This window comes from Ornithorhynchus anatinus, chromosome 4, assembly GCF_004115215.2.
Source record: "Ornithorhynchus anatinus isolate Pmale09 chromosome 4, mOrnAna1.pri.v4, whole genome shotgun sequence".
NCBI lineage: Eukaryota > Metazoa > Chordata > Mammalia > Monotremata > Ornithorhynchidae > Ornithorhynchus > Ornithorhynchus anatinus.
In genome coordinates, this window is record NC_041731.1 from 39,392,577 (window position 1) to 39,406,506 (window position 13,930).

At 48.7% G+C, this 13,930-nt stretch overlaps 1 protein-coding gene across 2 annotated transcripts in view; it reads left to right on the forward strand.

Annotated features, from left to right (window-relative positions):
- The window catches only part of OLFM1 (olfactomedin 1), a 58,964-nt gene that overhangs the window by 10,980 nt on the left and 34,054 nt on the right, over positions 1-13,930 (forward strand). Inside the window, exon 1 of one of the 2 annotated variants that reach the window (XM_029063270.1) lies at positions 9,975-10,490. The exons of the other annotated variant lie outside the window; for it this stretch is intronic. Coding sequence (XP_028919103.1) covers positions 10,341-10,490 — 150 coding nt within the window. The 5' untranslated portion in view covers positions 9,975-10,340. Of the gene's footprint in view, positions 1-9,974; positions 10,491-13,930 lie in introns of those variants that run through there. 2 annotated transcript variants of the gene reach the window in all.

Here is a 13,930-nt window from a genome sequence, read left to right on the forward strand (position 1 = left end):
TCTGAGTGTTTAGTACAGTGCTCTGCTCAAAGAAAGCACTCAATAAATATGATTGAATTGAATAGATGAGATTCCAAGCGCTTAGTACAGTGTTCTGAACACAGTAAGTGTTAAAGAAGATTGACTGAATTAATGAGATGAAGGTAAGCAGGGTTCAAATTTGGGTTGTTTCTTGGAACAGAGGTCAGATTTATTCAGGTGTGGAGGAGCCCTTTTAGAATGGAATAAAAAAACAACAGTTCTTTTTTCACATGGTTTTCTCATGCACCTGGTACGCATACACCATTTGTAGAGAACTGTCCTGGCAACTGTGCAAGTGAATACACCCAGGCCCAAGCCCTCAAAGCATTTGCTGTCCAGAGTGAAAACCACACAGGGAAAGAAATCAACTTTTCAGATTTGGCAGATTCCACAGAACCCAGTCGTGACAGAAACAAATATCTATGCTATAAAACCCCAAATGTCCAGGTAGGAAACAACCTCCTAAGTTATTGGAGGATCCCACTAGATAGATTGGCCAGCCTCTCTCTGCCTGTCCCAACACCACCCAGGATCCTTGGTGGTTTATCCATCAATTTTGAATGCTTTTGAATGCTTACTCTCTACACATTACTGCACTGAACACTGGGGAGAGTACAATAGAATAAAGAGACATGATTCCTACACTCCAGGAGCCTGAGGGATAATTATGGAATAATTTTTTGCTCGTTAGTGTTAGAACTGGAGATTCAGTGTCTAACGGCAGCAGGAGTAGGAAACCCACTCTGGGGGCCACCAGCCTCTGTCCACTCCTCTGGCAATGAGTGGGGAGGGGTGAGATGGCATCCTGGGTTTGATGGGGAGGGTGAGCCACTTGTCTGCTGTGAGATCTTAAGCAAGTCATGATGTCTCTGAGCCTGTTACCCCATCTGTAAAGTGGTGATAAAAAAAATACCTGTTCTCCCTCTGTCTTAGGATAAGAGCCCCACGTGGAAAAGGCACTGTGTCCCATCTGATGATCTTGTACCTACCCCAGCACTCAATACAGTGTTTGGCCCAAAGTAAGAATTTAACACATACCACATGAAGGACTATTATCATTACTGAATAATGGAGATAAGTCTTACTCTCCCAACTGGGCCCACAGAACCCCGTGGGGCAAATGGATTGAGTCGTTCATTCAATAGTATTTGCTGAGCGCTTACTGTGGGCAAAGCACTGTACTAAATGCAGAAAGACTCAGGGCTCAGTGCTGCAGAACCTGTCCTCCCAGCTGTAGTTTGCCCTCGGCATCTTTAAAATCTTGGCTCTCCAACTCCTTCCATAAATCTCCTGTATTGGTCACAGAGCTCACCGTCCTTACCGTTCTGCAGAAACAAAGGGTAGTACTCGGGGGCAATCAGGATAGGGGTGTGGGTTGGCACATTGGGTAGGTCAGTTGAACCCATGCTGGGGAAATCAGAAGGAAATCCAAAGCAGCCTGATTCTCTTCTTCTAGATTGTAAACTCGTTGTGGGCGGGAAACGTGTCTACTAACTGTTTTACATTGTACTCTCCCAAGCACTTAGTACAATACTCTGAACACAGTCGGTGCTCAATAAATTTGATTGATTGATTACTTGATTGGTTTGTAAAAAGTTACAGGAGGGTAGAAATGGCCAGGTAGAAGTTGGCCAGCTATGGGATCGGAGGGAAGGGTGGCAAGAGAGTTCCAGAGCAGGAAATCTCTGGGAAGACCCTGAGAACAGGATTAAGGGCCTTACACTCCCCACCAGGTCTGGCTGGGGGTTGGTGCGTGTCACAGAACCTCTCATCAGAATTCATTCTTGTGGCCTGAAATAATAATGAACCTCAATTGAGGTATTTGTTAAATGCTTATTATATGTTAAACAACGTTCTAAGATTGGGGTAAATGGAAGGATAATCAGGCTGGACATAGCCCCTGCCCCACATGGGGTTCACAGTCTAAGTAGAAGGGAGAAGCATCATGACTTAGTGGGTAGAGCCCTGTCCTGGGAGTCATAGAAGGTCATAGATTCTAATCCCGGTTCTGCCACCTGTCCATTGTGTGACCTTGGACAAGTCATTTCACTTCCTCTGTACCTCAGTTACCTCTTCTGTAAAATGGGGATTGAGACTGTGAGACTCAGGCGGGACAGGGACTGTATCCAACCTGATTTGCTTGAATCCACCCCAAATAGCACATAGTAAGTGCTTAACAAATACCGTAATTATTATTGTCATTATTATTATTATTATTATTCTTAAATGACTTGCCCAAGGTCACATGGCAGGCAAGTGACAGAGCTGGGATTAGAACCCAGGTCCTCTGGCTCCCAGACCTATGCTCTTTTCCTTAGGCCAAACTATTTCCATTCTGCATAGAAAGGGCCATAATTTGCTCTTAAGGATGCTTTGTTGCCTCCCCAAATCAGATTTCACTGGGCGCCCTGACTCTTTAGCAGATAGTGCTAATCGAGTTTGATGGGCTTAGTGTCTATTACAGGGATGGGGTTTGAGAATTATTACCTTATTAGATTTCCTTTATTCAAATTAGATAGTGATAAGAGTGTTAAGAGCCTAAATGGACAATGGGAACATATTCTGTTTTCTTCCTATGGATAGTAATCTCTAATTATTCCTTGGATTTACTTTAGGTCCGATTTTTATACTCCAAAAGAAGTTAAAGTTTGGTATAATTCTGAGTGGAGTTCTGAAAACCATCGTGTTCTTTTGGTGTGTATTTTTTGGTGGTTGTTGTTGTTTGCTTCTTTTGTATTTTTGGTCAGTGAGGAACACTTTCCAAAATCCTGTCCCGCTGGAGAAGCCCTGTCTAGGCAAACCAGCATGCTGAAGTGTCCCACCCTCCAATGGCAACCTTACAATAAAAGGAAATGGGGAAGAAATGCAATAGGAGGTTTGACTTTCCAGGTCAAAAGGATAATCACCCAAACTGGGGAAATCTCTGAATAATGTACCTGGAAAAGCTTTCTCCAAACCGAGAGAAGCAGTTCCATTATCTGGTTCTGTCCAACACACTGAGATTTTTTTGTTTTGTTTCATTCTGGGGAGGGGGGTCATGATATTTAAGTGCTCATTGTGTGCTGAACTAAACACTGAGGTAGATACAAGTTAATCAGATTGGACACAGTCCAAGTCTCACATGGGGCTCACAGTTTTAATCCCCATTTTAGAGATGAGGTAACTGAGGCACAGAGAAGTCAAATGACTTGTTCAAGGTCACCCAGCAGATGAATGGCAGAGCCGGGATTAGAACCCAGGTCCTTTGTTATTTGGGAAACTTTTGCCCCACGTCTTTCATCCCAGAACTGTGAGTCTTTTGAAAATGATCTGGATTTAATTTACCACTCTGAATCTCCCATCTGAGTTGGTTTTGTATAATTCAAATGCAGACACCCTATATTTGGGTCAGGGGTTTAACCAACGTAAATTAAAATCTAAAGGATCGACAAATGGGAAATAAAAGCCTCTTGAGTTGCATCGCGGATCAGGTAACTAGTGGGTTTAATTTTAAGCCCAAAGGTGACATTTGGTTGCGTCAGGGCAGATAGAAAAGGTGGAGGGACATCACTATGACTATCATCAGACAGAGGGATGTCTCCTATCTCTTTTCATTCTCCCTGAAAAATCCTGAAATTATCTGGGCCCTCTATTAAGAAAACTGGGAAAGTGGACTGTATCAGAGGGTTATTAATTTTCTGTTGAGTCGATTAAGGCGTGATGGGCGAAAAGTTGAATTCTAAGAAAGCAAGAGAGGTTAGACCAGTAATTTGGGTAGAAATTCCATGGTTAAAGATCTAAAGTGGGGATAGGAGAAGGAAGCTGCAGTGTTTACAGCCTACTTCAAACCTGGGCCTTCTTTGCAGAGGGACTAATAGAAATTAGCCGTAGTGGAGAATATTCTGTATTTTTTAATTCCCATTGTGCAATTTCCGTTTAGGCTAGAAGATGGCGCCATTCTCCAACTATTGGGAGAGGCACCATATATCGATGTCACAACATCGCCTTCGTATTTCAACAAGAAACTGCTCATTTTTTGTTCTCCTCCTCTTATACTCCTGCTTCCCGTGTGCGCACACGCACGCACACACCGTGGGTGTTAACTGGAACTTTTAAGAGTTCAATGAAATTGTGTTAAAGGCCACTAAAGCTTCCTACTGCTTGATCATATGTTGATAATTTTGCAGAAAGCCTGGGAAGTGTGAGAGACGTAGTTATGCCTATTTTTATTTGCTCGAATTCTTAAGAACAGAGGCACAGCTTCTTTGGGGGCCATTTAGTATTTCAGAGCTGGGTGATTTGGGTTTTAATATATCGATATACTCACACTATTGGCGTGGGTGCCAGAGAGACCACTGAACCCATGGATTTCCAGCTGTGTGGGTGAATCCATTGTATTCACCCTCCCTGATCTGGGTGTTGATTTTCCAGCTTTACCCACCCCAAGTCCTTAACAAACTCAAGCAGGATAGAAAAGACCCCTTTCTCCCAACACTTATTCCTGTTGATTTCCCCCTAACCAACCCTGCCCCTTTTCATCCACCCACACTTAAAATGAAAGTTATTGCCTCTGAATATAGAACCGTCTTTCGTATTCAAAGGCTGTCTTTCCTTTTGTTTTAAAATCTGTACTAAACTCTGGGGTAGATTCAATCAATCAGCAGTATTTATCAAGCGCTTAATATGTGCAGATCACTGTACTAAGCGCTTGAGAGAATACAGCGCAACAGAATTAGCGGTCATATCCCCTGCCCATAATGGAGTTTACAGTCTAGAGGGGGATACAGACATTAATATGATAAGTAATTTCCAATATATAGTTTAATGATAGGTGCATAAATGCTGTGGGGTTGGGGCCAATATTAAATGTCCAAAGGTCACAAGATATAGTCCATGTCCAGCATGGGGCTCGCAGCCTTAATCCCCATTTTGCAGATGAGGTAATTGAAACCCTAAAAAGTTAAATGATTTGCCCAAGGCCACATAACAGACAAATGCCAGAGTGGGGATTAGAACCCAGATCCTCTGACCCCCCAAGCCCGTGCTCTTTTCACTGGGCCACACTGCTTCCCTCGGCTGGAGCTTTTGTCACTTAACAGCTACCGATTTCTAAGATACTGATTGGTTTTCCAGTCTTGGGCTATCCCACCACAAATTAATCAATCGTAGCATTTATTGAGTACATAGTGTGGGCAGAGCACTCTACTCACATCTTGGGAGATTATAACAGAGTTAGAAATGAACAATCATTTCCTTCAAGGAGTTTACAGTCTAGAGGGAAGGCTGATACTTAAATACATTACAGATGTAGAAGAGTATATAAAATATTTACATTAAGTGTTATGGGGGTGGTAAAAATTGAAGTGTTAAGTAGTACATAAGGGCTAAAATACCAGCTAGGAGATATAGAGTGAGCATATTAGAGATTAAAAGGGTAGGTCTTCCTGCAGGAGAGATGTTGGCAGAAGCTAAAACCCACTCAGGTAGGTCCCCTGATGAGCCTGGCTAAGGGTGGGAAGCACTCCTTAGGACATTTCCCCAGCTTTTCCCCCATTCGGGGATTGAACGGAAGCTCCTTACCATCAACTTTAAAGCACTCACTCACCTTGCCCCATCTTACCTCACCTCGTTACTCTCCTACTGCAACCCAGCCCACACACTCCTCTAATGCCAGCCTCCTCACTGTATCCTCCATCTCGTCTCTCTCCTCCAACCTATCACCCACACCCTGCCTCTGCCTGGAAAGTCCTCCCTCTTCCGATCCGACAAACGATTACTCTCCCCACCTTCAAAGTCTTATTGAAGGCGCATCTCCTCCAAGAGGCCTTCTCTGACTAATCCCTCTTCCTTCTCTCCCACTCCCTTCTGAGTCACCTTGACTTGCTCCCTTTATTCACCTCCTCCTCAGCCCCACAGCACTTATGAAGATATGGGTAATTTATGGATTTATATTGTCTGTCTCCGCCTCTAGACTGTAAACTCGTTGTGGGTGGGGAATGTCTCCGATATATCGATATAGTGTACTCTACCGAGTGCTTGGTGCCATGCCCTGCACAAATTAAGAGCTCAGTAAATACAATTGATTGATTCAGGGTTAACAGTGCAATCCTAAATAGCTCAGTCAGGGTGTCACCCGACACCACCGCTGCTGTCTCTTCAATAATCTATCACCCAATATCCGGGAGTCGAGACTTGCTTAGGACTTTTGCTGAGGAGAATGAAGGGGTTAGAGTCCTGCTTCCAGGAGAGCACGGACGTAGATTTAATTGTTGTTTTCCAGTAGTGGTGATGGATGGCACTGAGCCATCCAAACCACAGGCGCCAACTTTACATTGGGACTGTGAGAGTGAGAAGGGATTGGGAATTTTATTGAGGATGGGGATTGGGGAAAAGCAGGGTTCAAAGAACTAATAGATCAGAAAGCCACCATCTAGGTCTTTGCTCTTGTCAGGGACCTGGGGTGAGCTCAGATGGCTGTGGAGAAGATTGCCCCCATCACCCCAGTGGAGTGGCCCCCTATAATCCAATATACTTCAAAGGGCATCAACTACCTCAGGATTAAGCAGTAATCCCTCTCTTGCTTAGAGTTTCTATTTCTTTTTTTAAATTTATTTATTCTTAACCTGAGTAGAGGCCCAGAGAGGAAGAATCCTCCATTTCTAAAATGGTTGGAGGGCCTTGATCTAAAGCTCTGGGGAAAATCTGCTTTCATGTCAAATCAGGGAAATGAAAGCATCACTTCAAAGAGGAGATGCCTGACAGACAACTGCGGAGCTGGAGGTTTTTTCTGCTGGAGGGTACGAGAGAGTTGAGGGGCTCTGCGTTCAGACTCTTGCCAAAGCTGCTGATGTTCATGGGTGACACCTAAACCATCCCTCCGGCACTCCCGTACTCTCGCACCCTGCCCAACATCTCCCAACTCCCTCGGGCATCTTCTTCCATTCTTGATGAATTCGTGTTCCCGGCCTTTGCTCAGCGGTAGCCTCCCTTCTCTTCCCACATTAGACGAGGAGGAGGACCAGAAGAGTGAGAGGTGGGCTGGGAGCTTCTATTCTACTGACCTTGTTGCATTCAACCCCCTCATCTCGCACCCCCTTCCCAATCAGAGGAGACCACTCAGGTAGAGATTCCCCAAGTTGACCTGGGAAACGGGAGGCAAGGTCGTAACTTAATAATTGCGGTATTTGTCAAGCGCTTACTACGTGCCAGGTACAGTACTAAGCTCTGGAGTGGTTACAAGTAACTCGGGTTGGAAACAGTCACTGTCCCACTCGTGGCTCACAATCTTAATCCCCATTTTACGGATGAGGTACCCGAGGCACAGAAAAGTAAAGTGACTTGTCCAAGGTCACACAGCAGATGGGAGGCAGAACCAGGAGTAGAACCTTTGTGGGGGGCCCGCCTGCTGAGGTCTCTGGAGCCGAGAGAGGGTGATGGGGACAGGACAGGGGAATGATAATAATAATTAATAATAACGGTATGTGGCGAAGCATCAAAGGCACCGGTCTAGAACCGGGAGGACCCAGGTTCGAGTCCGAGCTGTGCCGTTAGCCCTCCGTGTGACCATGGGTGAGTCACTTAACTTCTCTACTCCTCAGTTTCTCCACCTGTAAAATGGGGATAATACCTTCCTTGTGTCCCTACCTCGCAGGGGTTTTGTGAGGGTTAAAATGAACCAGTGAATGTGAGACCGCTTTGGTAATTCATCCATTCATTCAATCAATTGGATTTATTGAGCGCTTCCTGGCTGCAGAGCGCTGTACTAAGCACCGGGAAAGTACAACGCAAGGGTAGAGAGAGATGATCCCTGCCCACATGGGGCTTAGCTGTCTAGAAAGGGGGAGACAGACATAGAAACGAGTAAAGAGGCGTCAAAATTCATTCGTTCAGTCATATTTATTGAGCACTTACTATGGCAGAACACTGTACTAACCACTTGGAGCGTACACCTTGGCAACCGATAGAGACGATCCCTGCCCAACAACTGGGTCACAGTCTAGAAGCGGGGAGTCAGACAGCAAAACAAAACAAGTAGATAGGCAAAAATAGCATCAAGATAAATAGAATCACTTTGCATCAATAGCATCCAAATAGATAAATAGAATCGTAGATTCATACACAATATATATAGAAATAAAATATAATAAGAATGAATAGAATTCTAGACCCATACACATGTAAAGAGGCATCACGATAATAATGTTGGTATTGGTTAGGCTCTTACTATGTCCCAAGCACTGATCTAAGCGCTGGTGTAGATACGAGGTAATCAGGTTGTCCGACGTGAGGCTCACAGTCTTCATCCCCATTTTAACGGTGAGGTCACTGAGGCCCAGAGAAGTGAAGTGACTTGCCCATGGTCACACAGCAGACAAGACCACCGACTCCCAAGCCCGGGCTCTTTCCACTAAGCCATGCAGCTTCGCTATAAAAGCGCTGTAGCAAAGGAAAAGCGCTTAGTAAAGAGATCGACATCCAGTAAGTGCTCAATTAAGACGATGGAATGAAAGGGAGCACGGCGTGGCTTAGCGGTAAGAGCCCGGGTTTGGGAATCGCACGTCGCGGGTTCTAATCCCGCCTCCGCCACCTAGCAGCTGTGACCTTGGGCAAGTCACTTCACTTCTCTGTGCCTCAGTTCCCTCAACTATAAAAATGGGGATGTAAAAAAAAAAAAATGAGCCCCACGTGGGGCAATCTGATTATCCTGTATCTATCCCAGCGCTTAGAACAGTGCTCTGCACATAGTAAGCGCTTAACCAGTACCATAATAATTATTATCATTATTAAAATGGGGATGAAGCCTGGGAGCCCCATGTGGACCAACCTGATCACCTTGCAACCCCCCCCCCCCCGCCAGCACTTAGAACAGCGCTCTGCACATAGGACGCGCTTAACAAATACCATCATTATTATCATTATTAAAATAGGGATGAAGCCTGGGAGCCCCACGTGGGCCAACCTGATCACCTCGCAAACCCCCAGCGCTTAGAACAGCGCTCTGCACATAGTAAGCGCTTAACAAATACCATCATTATGATGATGATTAAAATGGGGATGAAGCGTGGGAGCCCCACGTGGGCCAACCTGACCACCTTGCATCCCCCCAGCGCTTAGAACAACGCTCTGCACATAGTAAGCGCTTAACAAATACCATCATTATGATGATGATTAAAATGGGGATGAAGCGTGGGAGCCCGACGTGGGCCAACCTGACCACCTTGCATCCTCCCAGCGCTTAGAACAACGCTCTGCACATAGTAAGCGCTTAACAAATACCATCATTATTATGGTGATTGAAATGGGGATGAAGCCTAGGAGCCCCACGTGGGCCACGTGATCACTTTGTATCCCCCCCAGCGCTTAGAACAGCGCTCTGCACATAGTAAGCGCTTAACAAATCCCGTCATTATTATTCAAGCAGGGAGGGGGCGGTGGGCCGGGCTCCGGGGCTTGCAGGGGCGGGCAGGCGTCTCCAGGGGGCGCCGGAGAGCAGCGGCCGCACAGTGCGCTCTCCTCCTCCAATGGGGAGCGGCGCTGGGGCTGGCCACGCCCCCTCGGGGGAGGCCACGCCCCCTTCTCCTCCTCCTGCTCCCCGCCCCTCCCTCCCGGGCCGGGCCCGGGCGGCCGGCAGCGGGAGGCGATGCCCAGCGCCAGCCGGGGCCGGCGGGGCCCCAACGCAATCCAGGGGGAGAGAGGAGGAGGAGGAAAGGGCGGGCGCGGGCACTGCCCCTGCCCCTCTGGGTGCTGCCCCCTTTCCCTGCCCCGGGGGGCGATGCCCGGGTACCCACTTGGAGCGGCTCGCCCGCCCCAGCGGCGGCGGCGGCGGCGGCGGCAGGCGCCTCCAGGGGGCGCCGGAGAGCAGCGGCCGCACAGGGCGCTTTCCTCCTCCAATGGGGAGCGGCGCTGGGGCCGGCCACGCCCCCTCGGGGGAGGCCACGCCCCCTCCCCGCCTCCCGCTCCCTCCCTGCCCCTCCCTCCCCGTCCGGGCCGGGCCGGGCACGGGCGGCGGGCAGTGGGAGGCGATGCCCAGCCCAGCGCCAGCCGGGGCCGGGCAGCGGCCACCGGCGCAACCCGGGAGGGACGAGGAGGAAAAGCAGGAGGGTCCAGGCCCTGCCCCGCTGCCTGCCGCCCCCTGAGCCCCCCCTCCCAGCCCCGGGGGGCGATGCCCGGGTACCCACTTGGGGCGTCTCGCCCGCCCCAGGGGCGGCGGTGGCATCAGCAGCAGCAGCAGCAGCAGCAGCAGCGGCAGCAGCATCCTCAGCATCCTCAGCCTCCTCAGCCGCCGCAGCCCCGGGCCGCCTCGGCATGAAGGGCGGCGGGCGGAGCCGACCCGAGCCGCGATGTCGGTGCCCCTGCTCAAGATCGGCGTCGTCCTGAGCACCATGGCCATGATCACCAACTGGATGTCCCAGACGCTGCCCTCGCTGGTGGGGCTCAACACCACTAAGTTGACGGCGGCCGGGGGGGGCACCCTGGACAGGAGCACCGGAGTAAGTCCAGATCTCCCCCCCTCCCCCAGCCCTCTCCCCAGCTCCGGATTTGGGGAGGGGGCACGGGGGGGGGCGCAGAGGGGCATGGCACCGGGGGTGGAGGGGGCAGCTGGCATGAAAATTACAGTCGATTACACTGTGAGCCCGTCAGTGGGCAGGGATGGTCTCTATCTGGTGCCGAATTGTCCATGCCGAGCGCTTAGTGCAGTGCTCTGCACATAGCGCTCAATAAATACCACTGAATGAATTAAAACAAACCCTCCAAAAACCCTCCACCGCTCCTCTTCGAGCGGGAGGGTGCTTAAAGGCAGCCTCTTTGCCGGACTGGAGAAACACGCAGCCTGGGATGGAGGGGGTTAACTCTTCCAAACGCTTAGTACAGTGCTCTGCACATAGTGAGCGCTCAGTAAATACTGTTGAACGAAATCAACCCTCCACCGCTCCTCTTCGAGCGGGAGGGTGCTTAAAGGCAGCCTCTTTCCCGGACTGGAGAAACACGCAGCCTGGAGAGGAGGGGGTTAACTCTTCCAAACGCTTAGTACAGTGCTCTGCACATAGTAAGCGCTCAATAAATACTGTTGAATGAATTAAAACAAACCCTCCACCGCTCCTCTTCGAGCGGGAGGGTGCTTAAAAGCAGCTTCTTTCCCGGACTGGAGAAACACGCAGCCTGGGATGGAGGGGGTTAACTCTTCCAAACGCTTAGTACAGTGCTCTGCACATAGTCAGCGCTCAAGAAGTACGGTCGGATGAATGAATGAACTTTTAGTGAATGAATGAACTCTTGGGGGTCCAGGAGGGATGGGAGGTGGCCCTCTAGACTCTCCTTTCTGACAAATGGGGGGCTTTTCTAGCCAAAAAGGAATCGAGTTGGGAATACTGGGCCAGGCCGTTTTGGGGGGTGGGGGGAGCCCAATAATGCCAAAGGCTCTGCCTTTAATTTAAACATCAACCCCAGTCAAGAGCCGACCAAAGAGAATGAGAGGGGACACACAAATCAATGCCTTTACACACACGCACGCATGAAAATAATAAAGATGGCATTTGTTAAGGGCTTACTATGTGCCAAGCACTGTTCTAAGCGCTGGGCACTGTTCTAAGCGTTGGAAGCGCACACACACACACAGTTTTTACAGAAAACTAAATGCTGGTGGGCTGTCACCACCCACCCCCCTCCTTCCCCATCCCCCGGAGGGGTCGCCCAACTGGTTCCAGGTGTGGCTTGGGAAGGAGCTGGGATGGGAAAGAAGCGGGTCTTTGGGGATGCAGGTTTGGGAAGGGGCAGGTCCCTGGAAAGCATTGCTGTTTTCACTTGCTGGGGGAGCGGGACGTTAGGGTCTTCCTCTGCCCACCCACCTCCCCTAGTCGCCCACGGAGTTGGGCAAAAGTAGTCGTTGTCCTCTGCGAGGCCAACGTTCCCCCAAAGGCTGTGCCTTGCCACCTCGCAGAGCCTTGGGCAGTGTGGGGTTAATCTCGAGACTTTCTCGATTTCCTCTTAAATAGTTGCTCCGTGCGCTGAGTTGGATGGATGGGTGGGTGGGTGGATGGATGGATGGATGGATGGAGGGGTGGGTGGATGGATGGGCAGAGAGAAAGACACGGAAAGGGAAGCAGCAGGGACAGTGGAGTCCCCATTGCGGTTCTGCGTTGGGCTAGGGGTGGTACTGCCCTGGCCGAATCCAGTAACCAACCTCTCTCTTTCCTCTCAGTCCGCTTTTCCTTGGCCTTCCCTTCCCTCACGGCTGAGATCCTTCCTTTCTCTCTCTCTCTTTCTTCTCAGTCCTCTTTCCCTTGGCCTTTCCTTCCCTCACGGCTGAGATCCTTCCTATTGCATAACAAGCCCAGGCTGGGCAAGTTGGAAAGTGTCATAGTGGAGTCCTCGGTGGGAAACAGAATTCCGAGTGGGAGGGCGGAGGCTGGGGTGTCTTCCCTTTGAGCTATGCCAATTAAGGGGGGCCTGGTGTCGGGGGAGGGAAGAATTTCCCTCGCTCCCCCAGCCTGGCCTTCCTCCTGTTAACAGATGGACTTGGGAGGGGTGCCTGGCTCTTTTAAGATTAGGATTTGCTCCTTTCCGTTGAATGAAGTCAATAGCCATTAAGGTCAGGATTTCGTTCCCTGTAAAAATTGCGTGGGTGTACTTGCGTGGGTGTCTACGTGTGTGTAAATGCATTGATTTGAATATCTGCTGTCATTCTTTTTAGCCGGGTGTTGGTTGGGATTTTGAAAGACCGATGTTTAAAGTCAGAGTCTTTGGCATTATTGCTTTTTTTTTTTTTTTCAAATGGTCTGGCCCGGTATTCCCTATTCAGTTCCTCTTTGGCTAGATAAGACCCTCCCTCCCCGCCCCCCATTTGTCAGAGAGGAGAGTCTGAAGGGCAACCTTCCATCTCCTGGACACTAAAGAGTTACTACCACTCACCTCAGTCTGGGTGTTTCTCCTCTTAAGAAAGACGCTGCATTTAACTACCCTCCTGCTTGAAGACAAAGTGTCAAGTATTTGTTTTAATGATTCCATTTTATCTCACCTGGGCATACATGCATATAGAGCCACTTTAGTTGAAAATGCGTAAGATTGAAATAGATGTTCTCGTTGGTGTTATAGATTTTTTTTTACCCTGTTCTTCTTCTCCCGTCTTGCCAATAGTCAAAAAATAATGAGCAGAGAAGAGATCAGGTGATCAGAGACAAGAATAAATGTTAATAATAAATTTTGAATATTGAGTTAGGAAATATAAATTGGTCTTAGACATGCCTTGGGGACTACACAAGCTAGAAACTGTTTAGGGCTTCAGCTTAAGCAATGTATGTGCCTTAAAAAAGGACAAAATGACTGTACAGGGAGGCTAGATGAATCTGCAAGGTTGTATCTCTCATTAGCTAGTACGGTTTCAGGGGTTTTAATTCGACCATCTCTGTGTGGCAGTTTTGTGTGATGCTTTTAACTACTTCACAACTTCCTAAAATCTCTGGAGCAGTTTGAAGACAAAACAAGAAAAGTTAAAGGCAAACTGTTTTGCTCAAAATCCATAATTTCTGGATTCACCACCTTGGAGAGCACCTTGGAGGGGCCGTTGATTTCAGCTCCAAAAATGGAGTTCAGTTTCCAGGACTACTACTCTTCCTCAGTTTTATTTTGTGCTCCAAGTGTTAAGGGAAAACTGGGCAATGCCTTAATACTAACGGAATGCTAACAGAAAGGGCTCAGATGCCTCTGATTCTTGGTGCACCAAATATCTTCTTTTCAAATGAATCATGCAAACCGTACTTTTCATCCTTTTTCTCCCTTTTGTTCACTTCTCTCTAGATCGTGTCCTCTAATTTTCCTCACTTTCCATCCTCCCCCGCCCCCACCCCCACCCCCTCGCCTCCTTAAATGTATCCACCATTTGTTCCGAGGCCCAATTCTTGAAAATCCTTGGGGCCGAATCGGATGCCTCTTC